This window comes from Doryrhamphus excisus, linkage group LG2 (assembly GCF_037039965.1).
Source record: "Doryrhamphus excisus strain RoL-2023G ecotype Guam linkage group LG2, RoL_Dexc_Guam_v1.1, whole genome shotgun sequence".
Taxonomy (NCBI): Eukaryota; Metazoa; Chordata; class Actinopteri; order Syngnathiformes; family Syngnathidae; genus Doryrhamphus; species Doryrhamphus excisus.
Window position 1 is genome coordinate 13,323,915 of NC_136358.1, and position 27,416 is coordinate 13,351,330.

Below are 27,416 nucleotides of genomic sequence, written 5' to 3' on the forward strand. Positions count from 1 at the left end.
TGGTGTGAAGGAAGTTATGATCATAATTGTTCATGTTTTATAAGATATCATCCACATAAATTGATACAAAATAGCAATGTTGCAATGTAACAAATTCGAAAGTGTTTGTCAATGCTTTACGTCACTAAACCCATGAATGAATGGTTTTAAAGACAGATGAGACAGACTCCGCCCCCTACAGGGGCTGCTGCGCTGTGGTTGGCTGGTTCGAACAGCGCCGCTCACTAGCAGGACAGCAGCAGATCACACACAAGAAATGACTAGTTTCCCAGCTCAAGTTTTCCACAAGGAGAAAAAGCCCCGAATTGATACAAACTCACATGATTTCATTGAAGACTGTTGCAAGTGGTAAGTCCAAACCTCTTCTGTTGTACATGACTTCGGAGCTATTTGGGAAAGTTTTCGTAAAGTTTGTTTAGCTGAACTACAAGCAATCGATAGTAGGAATGTCTTGTGGATGCTAGCGAGGATGTGTTTCATTATGGAGTTGTTAGGCGATACTTTGGATGTTGGTATTCATTCCATGTCAAGTACAGTAACTGCAACGCCAGTATTACCCAAACGGATACTTTTTACTTGACATATTGGAAGTTCATTGACTGATTTTGGAATTTGTTGAGTAAAACGCAGGACAACTATTTTAGGCAAACATAATCAACAAACTTATTTTTAAACCACTTATTATTACAGGGCTAATTTTAACTGCAGTACTGGTACATACTCAAACAATAAATGACAACTGTCTTCTCCATCCACCCTGTTTCTCTCCATTGCTTCAGGAAGGCCCCATTGGAGGCACCATGTACATTCTTTTTTTATTTTCAGGAATTGCTGGAAATGGGACATGGAACAACTCATTAAATTTTTTTGGGTGGGGGATCCAAATCACCATATGGATCCAGCATTTTTTAAAAAGGATTCTTTAACATCGCAGATTAACAATTTCCGGCATTTGTGCATATAACTTCACAAAATATGGTCAAAGCACTTGTTTGGGACATTTAGCCGTCCCAGTACATTGCATGGTCGGTGTTAGCATTGCAAGCACACTAATGGCAGCATACTAGCATTTGTTTCCATTTTATAGGTAGACAAATACATAAATATATATAAAACACTCACTACTATCATGCTAGGTGTTAGCATGCTAATATTAGCATTGCTATCATGGTAATATTAGCATTGTAACATTTTTAGCCGTTTTCCTGTGTAGATAGACACTTATATGAACATTTGAACACTGAGCACTATCAGGTGTTTTTTTAGCCATTTTGATAGATCGACAAACGTATGCTCATGTTAGCATGTTAACATGAACATTCTAGCATTTTCTTTATTTTGATGAATATGAATTTAAGCAGACACCGTTATCATGTATACAAGCACTAAGCGCTACTATGTTCGGTGTTGGCATGCTAACATTAATGTTAAGCATTGTTAGCATTCTTGATGTCATTCCAAACCTCCCGACATGTTTTCACGGTCAAGAAATAAAATAAATGTAGGACAAATATTTATGTTGTAAATCACAATATGAGGGGAACTATGGGGCTAGGCGGAGGTTTGCACTCTCTTAGTGCTTTTCTAATTTTAATGGTGGCATATATATTATTCAGTATATAAATACAACAATATAAGACCATGTAACAATGTATACGCTCGTTTTATCCTTGATTGGCAGGTGGGACTAAATAGTTAAGAGGATCAGTAGTCGTCTATCTATCCTGGGAGGTTGGCCGATAAGATCATGTGAACGTTAGGGATGAGAGAGACTAAGTATTAGTAATAGATGCCGCTGCTAAATTTGGCTTTTTTGATTTCACTATTTGGTACACCTGCTCAAGGTCATGCAATCAAACACCATAAAACATTTTCAGTTTTGACTTCCACTGCTAAGGAAGGTCTGATTGTATTTATTTAAATGTGAGGCAACTTGGAGGCTTACATGGAGGCAACTTGATTTCAAGGCTTAGAAAAAGGTTTACAAAAAATTGTGCAAGTTGCACCTGACTCAACAGCGCCTCTGCTGGTTGCAGATAAGTAGTGCATTGTAATGTATGTACAGAACGTTAAGTCTTTATTAAGCTATATAAGGGGGGGCAAAAGCAGCTTTTTCTTTTGTTTTTGTTGTTGTGTACCTCATAAAGTGTATATGCATTGACATGGCTTCCTCTTGACGGAAAAGGGATGAAGTAAAGGCTTCATCATGCAGTTGCTTCCTTCCTGCAAGGAGAGTGACACTCAGGAAACATACAATGCATCCGGAAAGTATTCACAGCGCTTCACTTTTTCTACATTTTGTCATGTTACAGCCTCATTCCAAACTGAATTAAATTAATCTCTTACCTCAAAATTCTACACAAAATACTCCATTATGACAATGTGAAAAAAGGTTTTTTTGACATGTTTTGAATTTATTAAAAATAGAAAACAAAAAAATCACATTTACATAAGTATTCACAGCCTTTGCCATGAAGCTCAAAATTGAGCTCAGGTGCATCTTTTTTCCACTGATCATCCTTGAGATCTTTCTACAGCTTAATTGGAGTCTATCTGCAGTAAATTCAGTTGATTGGACATGATTTGGAAATATAATAACTGTCTATATAAGGTCCCACAGTTGACTGTGCATGTCAGAGCACAAACACCAAGCATGAAGTCAAAAGAACTGTCTGTAGACCTGCGAGACAGGATTGTCTTGAGGCACAAATCTGGGGAAGGATACAGAAAAATTTCTGCTGCTTTGAAGGTCCCAATGAGCACAGTGGCCTCCATTATTCGTAAATGGAAGACGTTTGGAACCACCAGGACTCTTCCTAGAGCTGGCCGGCCTTCTAAACTGAGCGATCGGGGAAGAAGGGCCTTAGTCAGGGAGGTGACCAATACCCCGATGGTCACTCTCTCAGAGCTCCAGCGTTCCTCTGTGGAGAGAGGAGAGCCTTCCAGAAGGACAACCATCTCTGCAGCAATCTACCAATCAGGCCTGTATGGTAGAGTGGCCAGACGAAAGCCACTCCTTAGTAAAAGGAACATGGCAGCCCGTCTGGAATTTGCCAAAAAGCACCTGAATGACTCTCAGACCATGAGAAACAAAATTCTCTGGTCTGATGGCTTTCGTCTGGCCACTCTACCATACAGGCCTGATTGGTGGATTGCTGCAGAGATGGTTGTCCTTCTGGAAGGCTCTCCTCTCTCCACAGAGGAACGCTGGAGCTCTGACAGAGTGACCATCGGGGCCTTGGTCACCTCCCTGACTAAGGCCCCTCTTCCCCGATCGCTCAGTTTAGAAGGCCGGCCAGCTCTAGTCCTGGTGGTCCTGGTCCTGGTCCTGGACCTTCAAAGCAACAGAAATTTTTCTGTATCCTTCCCCAGATTTGTGCCTCAAGACAATCCTGTCTCGCAGGTCTACAGACAGTTCTTTTGACTTCATGCTTGGTGTTTGTGCTCTGACATGCACAGTCAACTGTGGGACCTTATATAGACAGTTATTATATTTCCAAATCATGTCCAATCAACTGAATTTACTGCAGGTGGACTCCAATTAAGCTGTAGAAAGATCTCAAGGATGATCAGTGGAAAAAAGATGCACCTGAGCTCAATTTTGAGCTTCATGGCAAAGGCTGTGAATACTTATGTAAATGTGATTTTTTTGTTTTCTATTTTTAATAAATTCAAAACATGTCAAAAAAAACTTTTTTTCACATTGTCATAATGAAGTATTTTGTGTAGAATTTTGAGGTAAGAGATTAATTTAATTCAGTTTGGAATGAGGCTGTAACATGACAAAATGTAGAAAAAGTGAAGCGCTGTGAATACTTTCCGGATGCACTGTATGTCTAAAATCAAGGCTAATGATGTATATTTTGTATCTGCACTTCCAGCTCACACCGCTCTGATTATTGAACGGGTTGTCTTGCCACCCTTCTTGTGTATCTCTAGCATGTTAAAAAATAAGGCACTTTAAAGCACATGTTATGCAAACATAAATAAATCACATTCTGCTACCAATGGGAGTCGCAAAACCCGACTCACCGCTATGGCATCAATGTATCGCATGTAAATAACTGAAATGATTAATATTTTCATGGTATGAACTGTACATCTGCTACTGCATCATTAAATACACCGAGAGCACAAACGCAGCCCTCATCATTCAGACTTTTTATTATCACCATCTGCTTGATATTTGGCATCAGGCCGTTGATTTTGGGTCAGCCCCAGTCTTGAGACAGCAATACACACACACATACACACGAGACAAAGAAAGCTTAATGAGTCAAACCGCACGAGTGTACGTGGCACATATGGGCTTGATTCCTGCGTGTGTGGACACAATAGAGATGGTAATGAAATCGCAGATTACCCCTCATTTATTGTGTGTGTAGAGGGTTGTTATTCTGTATATTTTCCTCTGTGTTTTCATGAAATGGTCATGCTGTACTTGGCCATCCCTGGGCTGGTTATCTAATAGTCATGTGCATCCTTGTGTATAAGTCTACATGATGCCATCGCAGACAGTCTGGAGACTCCATGATTGTTTCCCAGAATAATGCCAGAAATTGTTTTAAAATGTTCACAATAACTCTGTTTTTAGTTTGTTGCTTTGTGGTCTGGGTTGATTCATCAGCAATTTTTTAATTGCTAAATTATGTCCTGTAATTAAATGGCTCTCAGCCTGTTTTGGTGGATGAACAATAAACCATTATAGCAGATGTTCTTCTTCTTCATCATGCAAACTAATTGTGACTGACTCAAGAGTGCCCCTGCTGGTTGTAGTAATTATTATGCTTCTCATGCTTCAATACAGTACAGTCGCCCCTTGTTTATTGTTTAATATGTTGGCTCTAGACCCGACCGCGATCAGTGAAGTTTTGCGAAGTAAGATTCAATATTAATAAATTGACCGTTTTCATACAGTTGTTAGAGCATAGAAAATCTGTTTATCTGGCCTTCTAAATAGAGTTTTTATAATTATAGTTTTTATAATTATTAGAGCCCTGTAGACATCAAATAACCATAACCATTATAGTTGTATTACTCATTATACTAGACATAATAACAGACAATAAGCCATTTTAGACATGAATAAGATAACACAGAAAAACCCTAACAAAAAAACGTGAATTTCTTTTGGAGATAATAAAATATCTATCATTGACTGTGTGTATTTCCTGCAGTGGCTCATCAATGTAATGTTACTGACAACTAAAGACGAGTGTAGAATACAACACTACTGCTGCTGTCTGTGGCTAAGGTTTATGTTTGAAAATACTTGATTTAGGCCATGCATATGGACAATTTGCTTAAATATGTATATTTATACTAATAACAGGCAATATTGAACCTAAAAACAGCGATCATTTATTAATGAATTTGGGAAAAAACACGATAGAGTAAGGGCGTGATGTTCAAACCGTGATGCAGCAAGGGATTCTTAATCAAAAATAAATTCCGTGCTATAGTAAGTTTATTAATTTACCCATCCCTCATCACTTCATTCAAAGTTTTGATTAGTGACCGTTTCGCCTCAAAACGCCATTCTGTTTGCCAACTTTGTTTTTCAGTCAGACTGATTAAGGTCAAAGATGCCCTAGTTTTAAAATCCCACCCTTTTCCCCACCACACTGGGATTATTATGTGACAAACAAAGGTGGCTAATTAGGCTTAGCATCACCCCTTGACCATTTATGGCTCCTTAGCTTGACCTTTACCGAGGACGGGAAGGGGCAATCTGGGCCACAGAGGCTTATCTACACAGCAAGTGTGTTTGCACCGTATAGAATATATTTAAGTACAGTGACACCCTCACAGTGCTGCTTTTGTACCCTTGACACTTACATTTTCAAGCTTGAGATGTTTTTGGCTGCAGAAAGGGTACAATGTGGAGTCCAGTAACGATCTTGAGTGACACTAATGACCCCTACTGTACCAACCCATCAGGACCCTTGATATTGTTTTCTGAGGTCAGGTAATTCAAACTGATTTACAGAGCGTCTGCACTACCACCGAAGCCATGATGTAATCTCCATTAGTCGGCCTTTTGTGTGTTTTTGGAAGAAGGTCATCACTAACGGCTTGCACTGGGCACCTCGCCAAGCGGGACCCGCTTCAGTTTAAAGGACGTCGCACCTCTTCTCCATCTGTTATCCTCTGCTGACTGAGTCCAGCAACTGCCTGATGACATCACCTATAGGGAGGGAAAGTAGAATAAACAATCACGGCAACGTGAAAAGGAAAGTCACGACGAGAGCCATCGTGGGGAAGCTCTTGGCTTGGTTGAGTAATGACTTCATTAAAACCATAGGCTGTGATAGGGCAGGTTCTGTCACGTGTTTAAACATTTTTATAGTCAAAACCAACCAAACAAGTCACTTTTAAGGAATTTTTGTGTCAGTTCAGTTTTCAGATGATATTGTCACACCGGAAGTACTTTATTGTGTATGGTTCTGAGCTGCAATTCGGGGGTTGGTCTATAGGGGGCAGTGGCATTTTTCTGCCAAGGGAGAAGAAGAGTTGCATTGCCGCTTTGGCCTCTTTAAAGTTCCAAGTACGGCACACAGTGCTGTTTGCAGACTGATTATTGTCATCCCGCTGACATTATAACATTGTAGACCTGCAATTTAAGTGACTCAATGATTAATTGAGTTTATACAATTAATCTATTTTGGCATTTGATAATTTTTGAACTTAAAGATGTCAATATGCTCTGATTTCAGCCTCTCATATGTGAGTATTTTCTTCATCATCCCTTAAAGTGGACCTATTGTCTTTGTGTTCTAGACTAATTTAGGCGATACTCGCACACATCAGCTTTGGTTTTCAAAAACGGTGATGGACATTTGTGCCTCTTTTCTGATATGTTGCCACCCATGGTACATTGTAGAAATAAAATTTAACCAAAAAAATCATCATAAATAGAAAAAATAGAGCAAAATGTAAAGACAGTGAACTGAAATGTTAATACGAATAACTATCAAGAAAAATATTTTTCTTTGTTTTTTTTTAAAGGTTTTTTTTGCCTCCAAAATAAAAAATATGAAAGTGGCCACCTGCATTCTTTGATTTGCTCTAAGCGGCCCTCGGATTGGACACCCCTGGTCTAGAACCTAACCGATTATTTGATTAATCGAAACAGCAAGCTTTTAGATTAATCAACTATGAAAAGAATTGTTAGTTGCAGCGCCGCAATGTTTTATACTCTAACAGTGCCACTGCTAATCACATTGCATGTCTTGACTACATGTTTATATTTTTTGTGGCTAAGAATGTAAAAAAAAAAAAAGTAAAATGTACATATCTGGTCAAACCAAAAACCTAAAAACATTTGTTCGACTGTTAAAAATCAAAGATTTCGCTGAAAGATTGCTGATAGCCGTGGAAGCGGTCGCATGGCTGCCATTCCCATAGCAAGCAGAAGAAGGGTTACTGATCCTGAGTCAGCAACGAGGATCTTAAAAAGCCCAAAGCTGGCGTGTTGTAGACCGTGGATTAGCATCAACAAATCAAAATGGGATTGGCAGGTGGCTTCCACGCCTTGGAGCCTTTAAGATGGGCTTTAACTTCAGAGTTTCACCTATAAGGAAAGAACACTCCATCAAGGACAAGAGGATGCAGTCCAAGGAATGTCTAATCCTTCTTTCAAAGAGAGGTAGTCTATTACCTGGGAGACGCCATTATGCTATGTGAATGTCTTTCTCGGCCCATATTTACCTCTACATTATTTGCTGTTTCATTCTCCTCCTTTTTAAAGGAACCGGGCCCCATCTGTATTGAGAGAGGGGAAGCCCGGCTGTAAATGAAACACTCCTCCGACAGGATAATTAAGTCCAGACACAAAGGGCTCAGCAGGAAGGACTTTAATAGAGGAGGAGTTGGTATTCTCCAGGGGAAAGCCGGGCTCAGCAGAACCCTTTTGGACCACAGGGGAAGGGCGCAGAAGGTTCAATTGGCTCTTGTGCTGGCTACCAGCCACCACACACAGCGGGGACTTTTACAAAAGCTACCCGTCCTCATCGTTTGATCAAGTTATCAAGCTGAGGCCTTTTTAATACTCAACAGTAGACCCCATTAGCGCTTCTGCATTTTGGTGGATTTCTTTCCAATGATTTGAATTGGAAATCATTAGTCTTTTAGTCATTTTGCATCATTAGTCAGTCAACCTTTTCCAGCAGGAAGATGCTTTGACAAGACGTGATGTCTATACTGTATGCCTCTAATTTATTTTAATGTGTACATATCATATATAGGTAGATTCAAGAGTCTTCTCTAGGGTTGTAGAGGGGCCAGGTTATGGTGTGCCCCCACTCACACAGGACCTCTCATTCATGCAAATTTCCCCATGGGGATGAATAAAGTATCTACCGACCTTTATTGTCAATTCACCTTTTATCAAGGACATACAGAGCAACAACATTACTTTTTTTCCTCCACAGTGCAATTAAACAGTATAAAAATGTAAAAGGTGTACAGTACAGTATATACAGGGAAAGGAGGGCATAGTATGTACAATCAAAGAAACGGTGCAATACCAGGTAGATGCAAGAGTATGAGGTAGAATTGACATGATTAAATGTACAGTGCGGTGCAAAGGCGAATGTGAGAGTTAACAGTGCCGTTAGTTTGTGTGAGTGCAAATTAGGATGCATTTACAATTATACCGTATGGCACAGGCAAAGGTCAGAGTGTGCTTGCAGCTGAACCGTTCGTGCAACATGCCTTTTTGGGAATGCTGTTAATGTTCAGAGCGCTCACCATCTTTAATATTAACTTTGTGTTAAGTTCCCTGGACCTAAATGATAGAATATGACATTTCCTGGGAGCTCCCCCCCAAAAAATACATCAAAATGCTTGAAGGCCCTTAAAATTTGCACGTGGCCAACTCTGAGTTATTTGTTACTCATGTTTCAAGTCCTCCGGCATTCCTGGTGCAAAGTGGTATAAAATCAAAAGGACATGCATCCGGAACGTTCTACTTTTAACTCATTACATAATGTGGGTTGCAATTTTTTTTTCTTTTGCACGGGCGCCACAGGCTGCACGCCACGTGCCTTGTGTGTGTTGTGATGACGGAGCGTCGTGGAGGTGGATGCGTTCCGCTGTCTGGAATAGCGTTGATCCTCTTAACTGATTACTGGCTGCGACTATAGAGGGGAGGTGACCTGTGTGGGGAGCGTTCAGACAGATGTCCCCCCCCCCACCCCACACAATAACAACATCCCTATTTATTTCTGGCTCCAAGGACTAAATAGTAAGCTCTCTTTAGTGAGACCTCAAATCAACTACAATGATCATTAATAGCTACAAAATCTATACATTACGCAATACATGAAAATCACATGATTTGGTGGCATGTTAGTTTACAACACGTCTTTACAGCACGTCATATGTAGGAAAAAAGGAGCGCTTGATTTTCTCACAATGTATGGATAGTCTTGCCTCATTGGAACATTTCTTTAAATGATCAATGGAGCTATTTTTTTTATTGATATGATGTGATCATTCCTTATCGGTCCAATATTTATTGTGCACCCCTAACATGTATAGGTACTCGCCACTAATGAATGATAAGGTAAGATGATTGATGAACAGATGGAATCGGAGTCATGAGTTTTGCTTTTGCGTCTTACATAAATCAACAACGAAGCACTAAACATGAAACGTAACTTTCCAAATGACCGCAAGGCATGCTGGGTAGTCCAAAATAATAAAATCCTATTTTATCTTAAAATAGTGGATATCAAGAGAATTTTGCAATCTGGCAAAAGCTACCCAGCATGCCTTGCGGTGGAATATATGGGTGTGTTTTTTTGGCATGGATATTGCATGTGGATATTTGTTTGTATGCCCACATGGTGCAGTAGGTAGGTTACTTGGTGCGATGCATGTGTTGATGTGTCATGTTTTTTTTCCTCTTTTTTTTTACAAGCCACAGATTGCATTTGTCTATTTTGGTGACTCAAGTGCGCCACAATAGCATTGAAAGGCATGCTGGTGGCTACATTTTCCATGTTAAAGATTTAAATAAGGGAATTTGGAAATGTCCAGGGGACCGTCATACGTAAATGCGGAAATACGTAAATGCAGGCATGAGCAAAACGTCATCAAAAAAGGGAAAATTAACGTACCCCTGACCCATTAAGTATTTTCAGAACACTTTTCCAATCATTACAATTATTTTTGAATATTTTCACCAATTACTACCCGCCCCCCTGCAAATAACATCTGATTGCTTAAAATGTGTGATTTGTTTCAGCCTGGACTCAAATATCTTCTTTTTTTGCTCAAGGGATTAAACCTGAAACAAAGCCATTACAAGAAGTGCAGGTTACTCAACCAAAATCCGATCTTTGTATCCCAGGTTTCTGTGCGTCATTTACTCAGTTAATCCCTGGATTCAGAAATACAAGAAAAGCTCATTCCGCTGAAAAAATGCCGCTCTTATGCACTGATGAACATAATAACATTATATGGATATTAGGTAAGTGTTCTAATTTCAGGGGGCCAAAAATGTTTGCTTACATGCTTGTGTGCATTTTTGTCTCTCCAAGCAACCATTGTAGAATTTGCGTGGTCGTGTTGAGTTGAATGTTGAGCCCTGCCCTTTTCCAATGGGCGACTCCCAAGTTCACCATGACCACAACACACGTTTTGTCTCGGCTGCCCCCACTTTTCTGGTTTTTGCTCCCTTGCCCTTCTTGATGACATCTGACCGTGAGTGGGTGCTTTCAGGCTCTGTAGAAAGTCACTCTCTCTCTTGTGGATCCAGCTGCACACAGCTGGGAATCCATGTTGTGTTCAGGGACTCTCAGCGAATGCCTGCTTAGTGAAAAGAAGCAGAACCATTCTGAATTGTTCCTTCCTTCTGAAATCATAAATGTCACTGTTCTTTCACTCTTTGACTTGGTGACATTTGCAGACAATGTTTGAATAGTCCCTTTCAAAGCCTCTCAATCTAACTGTTCATTCTTTTATTTGAACTTTACTAACCTAGGATAGCGGTGTCCAAAGTCTGGAACAGGGGCCATTTATGGCCATTTTTATTGTATTTAATTTATTGTCATAAAGTATGTTGGGGTTTTTTTGTTTATTTGAATTACTTATACTGTACCATGCTGTCGATTTAGGGACTGTGTTGTGGTCGTAAACGTGTTATACTTGGGGCATCATGGCAGCTGAAACATATATTCTACCATTTTGTATTATTTATTTCATTGTCTTTGTCACAGACACACACTGCTAGAGTCCCACCTCTTCCCACTAAGCCAGGTGACTGTCCGGGAACATAACACTTCCTGTTTCCAACTTTCTTCCGTCTTATGATAGCCTGCTCAAAGAGTTCCTGGTTGGGATGGGAAGGAGTGGATGTCTGTGTGTGTGTGTGTGTGTGTGTGTGTGCAGGGTAAAGGAAACAATGGAGGCTTTGTGAGAGTCCCGTCGTGACAGGATTGTTTGAGGGGGGGGCTTGAAGGGCTAGTCTGGGCTTAGCCAAGCAGAGCCACTTCATTAGTTAGGACCCTCCTTTTGCGCCTCCTCCTGCTCCCATCCATCCTCACTCCCCCCACCCCTCATCCTAAAGCCGCCTCTCCAGCTCACTCGTGTGTCGCCACTCTGGGCGGACAGCGCCAGTGCTCAGGCTTAGCGTGGAGGAAAACGTGCTTGTCACACTGAGTTGTCGCTGTGTGCTTCTATCACGTGGTGCTTTACAGCTTTTGCACTGAGGTGAGTGATCTTGTGTTGTCACCTTTCCTGATTGCATCTTGAGTGTCTTGTTGTAGGATGACTTGGAGACTGGCGTTGATACTGTATGAGATGCGAGATGTTCCTGCATGACAACATAGGAGTTGCCTTTTAAATTGCACTTTCTCAGAGCAAGCCTGGTGTTTCAGGTTATAAGAGCTGATTGTTTGTATAGAGGAGGGTTGCTGTGGGATGCCGCTGCAGGGGGAGAGGAGTATTGCCTCAGCTGTGTTGACCAAATTATCAGTGTTATTAGGATCGTCATGCTGTGATTGCTTTCCTCCCCCAGAGCCACAGGGACAGTCCGTTGAGTTGAGGGGTAATCCCTCACATCCTGTGTGGGAAAGGGCAAAAGAGGAGCACCGAGGCAAACCCCGTCACTTCCTTCTGAGAAAGTCTCAACTAAAAGTCACTGTGCATTCACTAGGAATAACAGTGATGGCTGTTTCTCACTTAACTCCTTATTCCACCCCTCAAGGCGCTCACCTACATCCTATTGCTTATCTCAAACTCTACATTATACAGCCTGGGAGAATAGGATGATTTTAATGTGATCTGTGACACAAACTTGACTAGCCAGTCAGAAGACTCCAGTAGTCAAGCCACTAAAAAAAGCCAACAAAAACAGAGTTGTCTGATAATATGAGGTGATGTTGCTGCAAAAGAAGGGCAGATGTACTGTAAATCTAGGCCAGAAAGGATACAATGTTAAACTACAGTGGACCTTTTTGTTACCCACAACAATTCACTCAAAGATACCTTTATATACTGAATTCATTTTCCTCAGTTTAAATTGTACAAATAGAAATCCAGACAGTTGAGTAACTTTATTAATTATTATATGTATTATTATTTATTTATAGTTCTTGTTGACAAGCAAGTTGACAAACAGAATACGTTATACAAGTAACTGTTGTTAATCACAGTGGTTCTCAACTGGTGGGTTGGGTGGCTGGCGGAGCCGTTTTCAATGGGTCGTGGGTCTTTTCGTCGGGGGGGGGGGGTAAAGTAATGATTAAATGTCTGTGAATGTACCTCACATTCTGGTGCACTATTCGCTTGCTACGCAGCTGCGAGGTGCACACCGTGTTTCTGGGTGACTGTCAAGCTTGAGTGGGGATCATCAAGTAGAGGCGTCCATTCGACACACAGCTGAAGATCTCTACGAGAGAAGATGTTGTGTTGAAAACATGAAATCATTCATTTTCTACCGCTTATCTTCACGAGGGTTGTGGGGCGTGCTGGAGCCTATCCCAGCTGTCTTTGGGCGAGAGGCAGGGTACACCCTGGACTGGTCACCAGCCAATCACAGGGCACATATAGACAAACAACCATTCACATTCACATTCATACCTATGAACAATTTGGAGTCGCCAATTAACCTAGCATGTTTTTGGAATGTGGGACGAAACCGGAGTACCCGGAGAAAACCCACGGGGAGAACATGCAAACTCCACACAGAGATGGCCGAGGGTGAAATTGAACTCCGATCTCTTAGCCTGTGAGGCCTGCGTGCTAACCAGTGTTGAAAACAGTCCCTTAAAATAAGATACATTATATGAGAAGTTTGAATTGAATAATTCCCACAGTTTGGGTCATCATTGAGCGATGATGGTGGGTCCTGCAGCCAAACCAGTTGAGAACCACTTTTTAATAAACATGCAGGAAACGACAATGATTTCCGGTGTATAAGCCACTACTTTTTTTTCTAAAGCTTATTTATGGATATGTTGTAATCTCATGACACATCTTCTTTAGATCTTCTTTACTTCAAATCTACTACTGATCATTTAAATACTGTGCCACTGGCGAGTCGGTGAGGAAACGGTAGTTCTTTCTTTGACAAGAGCAAGTCATGAGCTTGAACTCAGTCTGACTAATGGTGTCACCTTACAAGGAACACTAAACTCATCACACAGCAACTTAACACTCAAAAGGTAGCTAAGAAATATACAAGTACCGATACTAGTTTAAAATTGTACCATCAAACATTTCATCCCATCAAATGATTTCATTGGTTATGGCTAAGGGGCGCTGCAATGCTGCCTCTATCCACAAGAGGGAGCCAAAGGAGCCCAGAGGGAGGCTGACATCATTACAGCGCCCCGGCAGCCATAACCAATGAAATGCTTTTTGGGAAAAAGTTTAAATATTTTTATATGTAAACATATTTGAAACTCGTATTGGTAGTATTTTCAAACGCTGCCATTGTACTTAAGGACTTACACTGCACTGTCGTTGGCCAACACTTGCTCATCTTCCTCCCTGCACCCACCCTGCCAGGGTGAGCTGGCTCGGCTGCCCTGGTTCTCCACACTGACGGCTAACGCCGTCGGTGAGCCTTGCCAATGTCATCTATCATTTAGTTGTCTTTTTTACGTGCATGTGTATACTGACAAGTAAGCAAGTGTGCAATTTTTTCACTTAATCATTTTCTGTAATTTCCAATCAAAGAAAGCCCCATCAGCTGTCCTTCTGGGACCTCAATTGAAGTACGTATTTTTTTTATTCCCCGCAGAATGAAGAAGTGAATCATCTGTGATCGCAGTCATGGCTGTCCAGACTGGCATCCAGGTAAGGTCACCAATTAGTTCATATAGTTTATTAACGGCTAACATTCATGAAACTGTGGCAAAACTGTACTTTTTTCAGCATTGTCTGCTCCTTTTTAGCGCCCCCGCAGGGTGAGAGTCAACTTGTTCAAATCCAGGCACCACCACACAGCCAGTTATTTTGATTACATAAAAAAAAACGTTGATATGTGTCTCCCACTTAGCAACTGAAGCAAGCCCACCTGTGTCACAGCATGCCATCTTGTTCACATCATGCATGTCTGGCGTTCCACTATCCAGACCCCGAGGAGTGTCTTTTGCACATTTTTGGGAGGGGTAGCTGGAATGTGGCTTTTTTTCCCCTTTCCCCTCCCAGCAACAAATGCCAAGCATGTAAAAATCCAAAACAACAAACGCGTTGAGTTATGTATTTTTGGACTATACGAGCCTCTTTGGAGCATTAAAAGCAAAATGTGCATCCTTGTTATGAATTTCTTAATAGCATAGTTCAGGCGACTGCGATGACTTAAACTGATATAAGCTCCAACTATATTAAGAGTATGACTACTTTTTGTGTGTTTGTTGCATCAAAAACACAAATCACAAAGCCAGTTTATCGACTGAGTGTTATCTAAGAACCGCCCTGAGGTGATATTGATCCGTATTACACTGTAATGACTCTGCATCTGTGGTTAAGGCTGCATCACACATGGCCAGCAGAGTTGCGTTCAATAAACCTTGCTCACATTCTGGGCATTGTGTTCACTTGTGCTGAAAACGTATGCAGTCATGGAAGCACAAGCATATGTGCACGTCTACAAACGTGTCATTTAAATTGAACATCTGCGAGTTTAAGTGTTCTTTTGGAGTACAGGCGGCACGTGTATTTACAGTTATGTCATTTGCAGGGCTATGGCCACTAACATTCATTTATGCAAATGAGTGAAATTGGAATAGACATGATCAAGACATGTAAACAGGATTGTAGTAGCTCTTCTGCTCCTGAACCGCTGAACACAATTGGGTGAAACATTTCCAAAACATGCACCCCTATCCTGTTGCCTGTGCTATTATTTTTCTGACAAACAAACACATGATGGCGCCGCAGTAACTTTGGGGGGTTTTGCCAAATTGCCACATAATTTGGCACACACCTTTTGGGGATGGACAAGCACGTGTGAGTGAAATTTTATTACAATTGGTTGACAAATATGGCCGCCATCAAGCACCTGAGTCATCGTAGCATGAATGCGACCACGTCTGTCTATTTTAATTCCTGCTATTGGATCTTTAGTTCCCGCCCTGCTATTTCCATAAAAACAGCCAAGTTAATTGGTTCAAATTGTACCATTCGATCAAGCTGTACTTTCCACTTTTCCGCATTACACGTTCCACATACGAGAATCACATGTCAAGGATACTAAGAACATCTTAGCATTGTCACTGGATTCCTATGACTGTGGCAACTCTGAGTAATGTTATTTCTGCTCTATTTGACATACTTTGATAATAATATTGCTTGGTCACATCCTCCCCCTTGACCTTTGAATTACGGTTCCAAGAGGTTTGGAGGCCCTCGGTGTAAGTGGCTCAAGTTAAGAGCATCAGCTAAACTCGATGAGGATAAATCTAATGGAGAAGCACATGCTGTTTTAAATCTCCATGGCTAGGTTGCATTATTTGCTGGATTACCACCCCGCATTCCTCTGCCCAATCAAAACAGAGGTGGTTTGAGAAAATTGAAGATTAGCTCAACTGAGAATGCCCCTAATCTGCTCTCAACGCAGATTCGCATTAAGGATTTACTGTACATCTTAATCAGGAGAGGGTTTTTTTTGCACAACATGTTGTTAATGCTACATTGTTCTGTCTTAGTTTCTATTTAGCAGGACGTCAAGAAGCAATTATGTCACGTGACTTCTGTTATATAACGTCTGTCCATCTGGGTCCATTCGGTACTTTTGATGTCAAGTCACGTTTTCGCTTTAGAACAGAGTGCCCAAACATTTTCCACCGAGGGCGACACCCCTGCTTCAAGTGTTTTTGTTGTTGTTATTGTTGTTGTTTAACACTTTGTCTTGATGTCATCTGCACGTGCATCTGCTTCATTCTGATGAAAATGACATTTGGGAGTTCATGTTGACTCCAGCTGACATCCAAACTCTCTGGTCAGATGTTGCCTTCAGGGACTGTTTTTACCTAATCAAATTAGAGGATGACTTCATGAGATGAGTCAAAGTGGCCTGAAGTGGAATAAACTCTAATAATTGTATAAATAACTTACTTCATTGTGAATCGCATGAGAGTGCATGGGAACATTTTGAGGGGTTTAATTTAAGTTTGGTAAACATCCTCGAGGATACTAGTTGAATTTAGTGATGTGGGATAAACAAGGTGATGTTTTTCCATTATATTGTAATGATTTATCGTACTGGGCTGCATCGCGTCCAAGTGGTTAGCACGCAGGCCTCACAGTTAGGAGACCCGAGTTCAATTCCACCCTCAGCCATCTCTGTGTGGAGTTTGCATGTTCTCGGGTTTTCTCCGGGGACTCTGGCTTCCTCCCACATTATGAATGTGAGTTTGAATGGTAGTTTGTCTATGTGTGCCCTGTGATTGGCTGGCGACCAGTCCAGGGTGTACCCCGCCTCTTGCCCGAAAACAGCTGGGGTAGGCTCCAGCACCCCACGACCCTTGTGCGGATAAGCGGTAGAAAATGAATGAATTAATGATTTATCGTACTATATTTATCATACATTATATCAGTCCTTCTCAGGGCCTGACAGAAAACTTCCTCAATAGTGCAGAGTTCAATCTAGTGCAACATGGTTGCCTGTTTGTTGGAATGCATCATTGAAGGGGCTCTAATGAAAGAGAGCAAATTTGCAGCTGTGCCGTCACTCTGCTGATGAACATTTCTACATAGTACAGTGCCTGTCCCTCCTACCACAAAGTTTCCTGTTTGGACAGAACTCTGCCTTGTTCTGAGCACAGTAACTCATCACAGTGGAAGAAATGGCCTAATATTGCTGTTGTAACATGTGATGGACACTGAGATTAAAGTCATGTGGAAGGGAAGGGCGGGGGTCATTTAGCTGCAAATTATGTAATATCTGTCTGGATGAGTCATCCTAATGCACATCTGCTTATGATTTGGAGATTTCCCTCCTGCTGCTTGTAAACAATGAAGGAATGTATTGCATGGAGTGCATGAAAGACTGGAGGAGGAGACGTGAGATGGATATGAAAGGACATGACTATGAGGAGCCAGGATCAGTGGCTTGCTCCGGGCACTGTGAACACATCACTTGACGCCCATTTAGGCAGTCAAGTGCAAGTGCTCTCTTTCCTCTATGTCGTCTTTGAGGCTACAACAGCTGTGAGGTTTACTTAAACAATTAGGCGTGACAAGCGGCCAGGCACCGGGTCAGAGGAGGAGGTGAGGCAGCACGTTTCTCCTGCATGGACGGGTCACCAAAAATGCCACCCACTAAGCAGGAAATAGAGCAGCTCAAATCACTGTTGGGACTCTGTTTGGGTGTGTTCATTTTGCCACAAGGTTTTCTCATTTTTTCCCCCCTCAATACAGTGGAACCTGTTTATGTCAACGCCCCTCGGACTGGCATCGAACCTAACCATTGTTTGCGCATTAACTTGTGACTTTGGCTAGAGACATAAGGAGAATCACCGAAGCATCACAATAGTCTTGAACCAGCAGCTTTTATTGCAGCCCACCACAAGCTAAAACTCAACTCTGAATAGCCAATGTCACTTCCTGTCTACCATTGATTTTGCTCTGTTTTAAATGGGCTGTTTTTTTCATTATATCTACTATATTGTGTAATATGAAAGTAAAGGTCGAAAAGAAGATCGTAAATGGGTTTTCTATGCCATAATTATGAAAATATTCAATTTATGAAGAAGGAATCCTACTTTGCGGAAATTTACTTTTCACTGTTGGTTATGGGACCTATTAACTGTGAAAAAGAAGGGATTCTTGTACATAGACAGGTTGTTTAAATAGGTGGGGACCCAAGCTTTATAACTGTATAACAGTTGATGCATGAGCTTGGCGATGGTGCTTCATCTAACTTTAGTGGACTTTTTGGGGGGGGGGAGAAGGGACTGGGACTGCATTACTACTAGGATACACTGTTTTTGTATGTTTTTTTTTGTTTCGTTCCCAGAATAACAAACGACCTGATCTGTGATGTCAACAATGGTAGAATGCCCCTTTTCACATGGGGTCATAACCCTTCAACGCCCACTAAAACTCGGCGTGTCTTCACTAGGACAGGGAACAATTGGCATTCATTGTCACCTGACTCCAGCAGCAGTACTAGTATTTGTGGAGAATATGTAATTGGAGCCTTCTTATTATCTTATTATTATAGCCTGAAACTGCTTTGTTGACCAACTTTACAGTATCATAAACACGGAGGATTACAGTCAATTTCTAGGTCATATATTTGTTTTTGTATTTGTTACATAGAAATACTGCCAAATATAGTAAACTTCTGACTGTTTCCTCTCCAGGTATGGTTTGGAGAGAAGTTTGACGCCCCCTTGCTGAGCCCACGGAGTCCTCGCAGCCCGTTGGTACAACGGCACGGCCCGGGACTCGCTGATGTCTTCCAATACGACCAGTGGCTGGCGGTGCGACATGAAGCCACCCTGGTGCCCATGCAGGAGGACCTTGCCATATGGCTCACGGGCATGCTGGGTAATGTCTTAGTTTTATAATAATCATGTCTTGAAGCAGGAGAGTTGGAATGGAGTGCATGACTTGGTTGTAACAAGCAGAGGCGCTGTTATGATCTCAACTACACGTCAGCTATACATCCACGGGGACCTGCACTATGGCTCAGGCAGCTGCTCAGTACATTACTGCCATGGAAACCGGAGTTCAGAACACTCTGCAAACCATTCTCCCTTCAAAAAATAAAATAAAATCACAAATTATTAATTGCTTTTAATGCTTTTTGTATGTAGTGATTGGCTGATGGATACCAAAATCACAGTTGGTTTTCCTGTTTCCCAAACTCACTGCTTTTCCAAAGTATCTGTTTTAGTATCATCATGATGCCAAGGTCTGCATCGCTCGAAAAGTCATTGGAGAGCAGTAATTGTGACTGACCTCAGCTGGTGGATGGTAAAAAAATCCAAGGTCCTAGTTCGTCTTTTGTGCTTATTAAATAGGCCCAAACCGTTAAATAGCTGACCACAATAGATCCACTATCAGTTTCTCCCATGTAATTGGATTTGGATTCTGCAGTTTCCAAGTGGCCCTTAGCTGTCTTCGGAACCAGCAGCGTAACAAAATCCCTCATCCCGCCTGTCTCTGCCATTATTCTGACATCTTTTGTCCCGTTTTTTGGTACATAATGGAGCAGGGAGGAAATTGAAACTGACCCTACTGTTTGTTTTAGTATCACCCAGTCAGTGTTTCTCACAAGGAATGTGGGGTGGTACTGAGCAATCAACAAGAGTTATTGGAAACGTGACTAGAATGACCTGAAATGCCATTTTTTTAAAACTATTTTTAAAAAGGCCTTGACTGTGATCCCTGAGGTGCAGAAATGCAGGTGGAGTGCAGGGGGTGTCAGTTTCAAGCCTCTGTTGTATGGACTAAACTTTTAGTGGAGCAATCATTGTCACTTAGTGTTCCGCGCATTGTGGACTTTGTCCCCCCTTGAGAATTCAGTGGCCTCAGGGGACTGATTTACAATGAAGGACCATGGGAAGGCTGCTTTTGTCCCCCCGTGACAAAGTATAAAGACTATAAAAGGCTTCTGGGAATTGTATCATTTATGCTTGCTTTTAGGCTTAAATGTTGCTTCATTTCTTTTGCAGAAGAGGAGGTGAGAGCCGAGTTCTTCATGGAAGAGCTTAACAACGGCGTGAAGCTCTGCCAGCTTATCGGCGCCCTGCAGTCTAAAATCGCCCAGAGTTGCCCCTCCGCGCTGAGCAAAGTGAGTCAGATGCCATCTCCTCACCTGAAGGCTTGTGCGTCGATTTACACAAGTTTCTTTTACCCGACAGCTGTTTCCCATGAGGAAGGTCGCCTGTAAACGCGATGCTTCTCCGGGTTCATTCTTTGCTCGTGACAACACAGCCAACTTCCTGGCCTGGTGTCGGCACATCGGCGTGGAGGAGACATACCTCTTTGAGTCTGAGGGTCTCGGTAGGTGACTGCATCAATTATCCTAAAACCTGAAATCAGGGGTGTCCTAGCTTTTTCCACCAAGCACCTCATGCTCAAAAATGTTAGCGATTACTCCAAACGAGCTTATCATCTGAATGGAAATCACAGGTCATTAATCAATATTATAGTGGGAATCACAGTGTTAGCTTACAAAAAACCTCTAAAATCATCACACAGTAACCCTCAAAAGTTTGAAATGTTTGAAATGAAAAACAACAGCAATGTTAACTTCATCCCTTAATGTATTTCATCCCAGAAAAGCATTTCATTGGTTATTTGCCTTGGTGCTGCAATGATTTCAGCCTGCCTCTGGTGGACAGAGGCAGAGGAAGCCACAGGGCTTAAAACCTCGTCAAAATCGTAACATTTTGGTGAAATAGGCCCCAATGTCTTCCTAATGGTGTTATGAGATCATCAACCCTGAGTACTTTAATCACTTCATTATTAGTGTTTGCTCTCCAAAGGAAAATGGCATGCTTTTCTTTACAAATGTAAAGTGGGGCTGTGGTATAAATATCTTTTATATTTGCTGCTCTCTGGTCCGAATCCGTGTTCCCTTCTGCATGATTCACCCAGCATCTCCCTTCGGGGAATCATTAACTTCCATGTCACGTTTTCAAACATCGCACCTCTGTCATCCTGCTCTGACCGCTATATGTTGCCTAACAGGAGCAGAGAGGACAGCTGCTGCCTCACGTTATTCCCTCTAAAAGTTTGTTTTGCTCCTCAGTGCTGCATAAGGAGCCGCGGCAGGTTTGTCTCTGTCTGTTGGAAATTGGACGCATCGTCTCCAAGTATGTCATCTTTGAGCTTTTTCATTAGAATACAGAAATGGCGTTTCCGCTCGAATGATAACGCTGCTATATGTGGACGTAACAGGTACGGCGTGGAGCCCCCTGTGCTGGTGAAGCTGGAGAAGGAGATTGAGCTGGAAGAGACCTTGCTGTTGACCGAGGAGCCTCCTCCAGCGGTTAAGACCTTCAGTGTGTGCTGCCAACATGGCGGCCTTTACCAGTCTGGGGTGAGTTCTCTGGGTGCCGAAATAATCATTGCCAAAATAATCAACTCATCTTCATAATGGATAATTAATAATAATTGGTAATTTTGCTTGGAATTCTTATCTTACATTATATTACACTATTATGTTATATTTCACTATATTATCTATTAGTCGCCATCCATTATGCACATGAGTGACACATTTAAGCATCAGTTCCGTTTGCCATATCCACGTGTCCTCATCTCTGATGTCACGCCGCTGCGTCACATCAGTGGCACGTGTGCAAACCAAGATGGCGGCACTTTGCCGCTTCACTGGCAGCCCCACGGGGCGCATGACACACCATAGCCATGTGACCCTCCGCAGGCGAGCTGTGACTGGCTACTTACTGCACGTGCCATTTAAGATACACATATGTGGCGTACTGCAGCCAAAGAAACATAAAAGCAACTTATTTTATTGCAGTGTAAGATGGGTATCCTGTCTGGTTTTATTGGTATCACATTCCCCCCTCCCTCTCCCCAAAGGAGACAGATGCTCTAAGACAGAGGTAGGGAACCTACTATGGCTCGGGAGCCAGGTAGGGGTCTTTTGATGACTGTATCTGGCTCTCAAGCATTTCTTACCACAATAAAAATGTATTTTTGCTAACATTTTAAAGTAAACATCACAGAAATGACTGTTAAAAATAATATTAAAAATCAACAACTTTTTTATGCATTTTAATTCGTCCATCTATTTTCTACTGCAATACGGCCGACCATATCCATCTTTCCTGATATTTTCCAGGTCAAACACCAAAACTCGATTATTACTGGGTAATGCGGTAGTCTACCTTGGTCATTGAGATGTCAACATGTAAATATAAACTTTTCTCCTTTAGTCAAATAGTCACCTAGTTAAAGCTGCAGAACCAAGCCTTCTGGCAAAGATGGCCAAAAGAATGAAATACGTCTACGGAGTATGGTGCAAAACTATGCAGCAGCAGAAGTTGTATTAATGGCAACAAGTATTTGATTTATTATTAGACACTGCGCTGCTCACAAAAGTGTGCTGGCCACACCCCATTGGCGTGCGGTAGTGTCTGTTCTACACAATTAGAGCCCATTATCTAAAACTGTTGGTCTTACATAAAAATGCACACATTTTATTGCATTCAATGTTTAAAAAAATTCATATGGCTCTCACAGATACACATTTTAAAATATCTGGCCTTCATGGCTCTCTTAGCCAAAAAGGTTCCCGACCCCTGCTCTAAGATGAACTAGTGTGCAAATAAGCCAGCAGGAGACAGTGTCATGATATATACTTTTCTTTTCTTTCAGGAGCATGGAGTGGACGAGCCGCCTTGCAACTGCTCCAACAGAGTGTCCATTGAATACCTGTCAGAGGGTCGCTACCGACTTGGGGACAAGACCATCTTTATTCGAGTGAGAGCCCCACACATGCACACACTGAGTGGTGGTCATAGGCTAGTTCACGTCCGTAATCCAAACTCTCAAAGGGGCAGTGTGTGTTGCATTGAGAAGGATCCCGTTGTTTCAACTGGAATTTGATATTCCCCCAGTGAATAATTACCTGAAACAAGGAATCCTTGTTTTCATCTGCTCTGCCACAGAAAATGTCATCTCCTGAGCAACACAACACGGGTTCATGTGTAAAGCCGGGCGACAGTAATTAGTGCCTGAACACTTTAAATTGGTTTTTGCTTCTTTTCCATGCCAGGGTGTATGTTGCACATGTCTCATCGACTTAACAGGCAAATAGTTACACGTAAAAGTCCAAATGTTTACGGATTGCAGGTTCAGGCATCTTTACGGACACCTATTTCCAAAATAAAGTAACAAAAATGCTCTGAAACATATATTGCAGGATGACCGCATACAGAAATATTGGTAAAATGCTGAAACCAATCCAGTGTAGGTCAATATATGTTGTATGCAATCTGAATGTGACGTCCATGTCTCAGCCTTTTGGTGACAAATTAGTGTAATATCTACTAATATATCTCATTAATAATGAATTCATTGTATTTTTACAATATGCCAAGGGCCAATTTAAAAAAAATGGCTGCATGCTAAGATTGCTTCTTACCGCTATCACAGCATTGGTTGTATTGCTGCTGTGTTGTGCGATGTACTTATAGAGACACTCCAAACCATTTTGAACAAATTTTTCAAAATTCAACCCCTTGACCACCAGCCATTTTACATGATTTTGACTGCTTTTTCAAGGCACACCAAATAGTGTGTTCTATGGCTATTTGACCATGGAACCTGCCAAAAGAAAGATTAGACTCTTGTCTTTCATCAGGAAAAAAGTTTGTTTCTACCTTTTTTCCATTCTTTAGTAATCAGCAGTAAGTTACATTTCAGGAGCATATCAGTTCCCAACAAAGTAAAAACATATTTTTGTGAAAAGACTTTCACTTTGACTGTACCACAAAATAAACAACAAAAAAAGACTTGTTTTACCTCAAAATAACCATTTATTTATTTATAGTTTTCATACAAAACAGTGTGTGTTCAGTGTGCGTTAAAATTTCCCTACAATGCCAACCCTGCACGCTACACTCCTCCATGCTCTCTAGCGTCCTCCTTGCTCCCGAGCCATCATCAAACGCACCTCTGCCACCTTGTGGCCACTTTTTGGTATGGAGTGCTAGGGTTGAATATGTCTTTGGTATTGAATGAGTTCAATTCGAGTTTTCAAATTTTAGAAATAACAGCGTAGCGCAAATAACCTGCAGGATCTCGAAATAGCAGTGGCTGAAAACATTGGCATTAACAGCTGTTATCCTGTTGTCGTTCTTTTAATTAACTCCACAAGATGGCAGGATTCAACAGCTTTACCTGCTTTATTTACCTCTGCATGCGCTTTAAAATGTGGGTTGCACAACTCGACTTTTGGTGTGAAAGTCATGCGTGTTATACCATACTGTTGTTTACAATGCAGTATTAAAGCAGTTTTTTACTTTTACTTTTTTTAAAGTAGTTTTCTCTGTACCGCTATTACAACATTGGTTCTGGAGCTACATTTTCCCTTCCACTTTCTCATGCATTTCAAGTAATTGTTCAGTTTCTTCCAATTAACGCCTTGTCATAGTATTAGAACCTTTTTTATTTAGTGTCTTTATTGGTTGTTTACTAATGTTGTCCCCCCATGGCTAAACGCTCTGATAGAGTTAAATTTTCGTGTGTGACTATAAATCCTACGTCCATGTTAGTACCAGTACAAAGAAGTGGAAGCTGTTTGTGCTTCTGTAAGCTTGTTATCCTCTGACAGTCGATTACATCATGAAGAGCAGTGCTAACTAAGTAGGCTTCAGTCAAGAAGAGGGTGTCCTCCTTTCACGGTTTCATTTCAGATCAAATTTGTCCATTTGTGTCCTCAGATGCTGCATGGCAAACATGTGATGGTGCGTGTCGGTGGCGGCTGGGACACGCTGCGTGGTTTCCTCACCAAGTATGACCCGCTGCGTGTGCTGCAGTTCACCACTCTGGAGCAGAAGATTCTGGCCTTCCAGAAAGGTCCGCCCGGCTTGGGGGGTCACCACAGCACCACAGTGCCACCTCCTGACATGGACCCCCTGGCGGCTGTCAACGACCTCATCTCCTCATCTGATTCCTCCTCCGCTTCATCATCATCTTCCTCGTCCAGCACGGTCTGCAAGCCAACCGTCCCGGGTCAGACGTGTCGGTCCTACACTGCCTCTCCTGCCTGTACGCCCACTTTACCCAGGAAGGCGGCCAAGAAGAATCTCCAGATGACACCTCCCGCCCCCAGGAAGCCCACCCAGCTGCCCCTGCCTGTCACCACCAAAGGCTCCTCCTCGTTGCCGTCTACGCCTGTGGGCGGCTCTAAGCAGCCTCCCACTTCAGGTGTGCAGGTCCAACGTAGAGCTGTGACACCATCCTCAACTCCGGACCTGTCCACGGCATCCAAACTGAGGGTTAGACCGTCCCCTCGGACCGCCGCCTCCCACCCCAGGAGTCCAGTTTGCCCCGAGCCATCTTCTAAATGTCCCAAACCATCCAGTCCCTGCACCTCCCCCACCGCTCCACCTATGCCTCGCCCCACCACCGCCCCCAACCCAAAAGATGTCCGACCCCCGACGGGTGCCGGCCAGCGCTCTCGCCTTGCACAACGTCGTCCTGGATCCCCTGCCTCACGCCTCCGTCTCGAGACGGCGAGGCGGGTGCGAGCAGCGGCACGTGCCGCAGCGTCCCCAACATCCAGGGCGGCGACACCAACTCCTCAAATTCGCCCGGCCAATCCACCCTCCCCTGTTACGCCAAAACCTGCCTCCCCCCTGCCCGTTAAAGACACCGCAGCCAAAGCCAAGGGGCAAGCCACAATTAAGGCTGCCGCCCCCCTTCCATGTGGCCCCACTGTCCCTGGGCGGGTCCCCAGGGGCAACGCAGGCCCCTCCCCCCACAGCAATCAGAAAGCTTCCGCCACAACACAGAAGGTGCTGCAGAAACCCTCAGCTTCCACCAACCACGTCAGATCTGAGCTCACTCAGACGCAGGCGGTCGCCACCCACAAGACCGCCCCCAATGTCAAAACGAAAGCCGAGCCCTCCACCATTAGGAAGATCCCTCAGTATAGAGGCAAACGTGAGGACCCTTATTTTGAAATGAACACGGCAGAAGACGTGATGGGAGGGGCAAAATCCAATCCAGCACTTGTTTGAGCACTTTTTCAACACCATTAATGCTCATCAGACCTTCTCTACTGTGGTTTTTTGGGGTGGATCTTAAGGAATATTTAACACTTTTATTTTTTAATCCAAAAGGGTCAAGGCTTTGTATGTTTTTTTTTTGTCTTTGTGATGCATTAATGAGTAGTCCCTTTAACTACCTGCTTATCAAAACTCACACAATGTTTACATTTTTACACATACAGCAGTGACATCAAGTACCAAACACCGACCTCATCGGGTTACCAAAGTCAATTTAAAGCAGTTATTAGCATGGTATCATGGCGCCATCACGAACAAGTCCTCTGTCATGTGCCTTCATCAGAAATCAGTGTGAATGGCATTTAGAATGTATTAAATGATGATGGGAAAATTAGTTTTTTAATACCGTAATGAAGCTTGCACAAGAGGAAACGACTACTGATTTAACCGTGTCATCACGTTTAGTGCACAACCTAAGCAGTATAGATCTGTTTTATATGGTTACTATTTCTTCTGTGTGTGTGTGTGTGTGTGTGTTGAAATTCTAATTTGTCTAGTTTGTCTTATGTTCAGAAATATAGAATATTTACAGATATTATAAATGAGGCTTTCTTTTCTTGTGTTTGCACTTTACAAAAATCTGTTTTTCACACTTTGAATATTGATTGTGTCTCTTGTTCCAGTTTTTGGTTGTTTTTTTTTTGGGTGAATAAATATTTTAAAATCCCATCTGTGTGTTTAATTTGTATTTCACATTAACTTTAGGCCTGTTTTTGAAGCCACAGAAGCAGCCCATGTCCTTTGCAAAGGGTGAACCTACTGAACACTGACCACAAATATCACTGAAGCACTGCTCTGCCCTCTAGTGGAAATAAGGAATCCCTGCAGGCTGCCCAACACATTGTAATACACTATACACTCAATAGAAAATATTGCTATACACCAGTGCTTCTGAAATAGTTGGGCGGGGCGCGAGAGGCTCTCATTTTAATGCAGGCCTACCAACAAGGACACATTTATAGTACTCAACATGCAATATGACTCTTGAATAGGCTTGTATGCTCTCCATTCTTTTGCATTTTCTTGGTTTCAGTTTCAAATTTAGTCTGTACAGTACAGATAAATTAATAAATATCAGGTTCTCTAGTATTTTAAATTGGGGACGCGAAAAAAATGATGTTCCTTCGGGGGGCCGGTACGACACAAAATGCGAAGTACTTGTAGTACCTGTATATTTGC

The 27,416-nt window shown here is 42.3% G+C and overlaps 1 protein-coding gene across 2 annotated transcripts; it reads left to right on the forward strand.

The window, feature by feature from the left end:
• Positions 1-232: 232 nt before the first annotated feature.
• On the forward strand, positions 233-26,904 carry gas2l3 (growth arrest-specific 2 like 3). 2 transcript variants are annotated; one of them, XM_058078097.2, is made up of 9 exons: positions 233-348; positions 14,255-14,310; positions 18,825-19,011; positions 20,142-20,260; positions 20,331-20,472; positions 21,224-21,287; positions 21,373-21,514; positions 22,819-22,923; positions 24,888-26,904. In XM_058078097.2, exons 2-9 carry the CDS (start codon positions 14,287-14,289, stop codon positions 26,187-26,189), a joined length of 2,085 nt encoding a protein of 694 aa, XP_057934080.2. In that variant the 5' UTR covers positions 233-348; positions 14,255-14,286; the 3' UTR covers positions 26,190-26,904. The 2 variants fall into 2 exon arrangements, with proteins under 2 accessions (XP_057934080.2, XP_057934079.2); XM_058078096.2 differs by lacking the exon at positions 233-348 and adding an exon at positions 11,544-11,718.
• Positions 26,905-27,416: the final 512 nt, after the last annotated feature.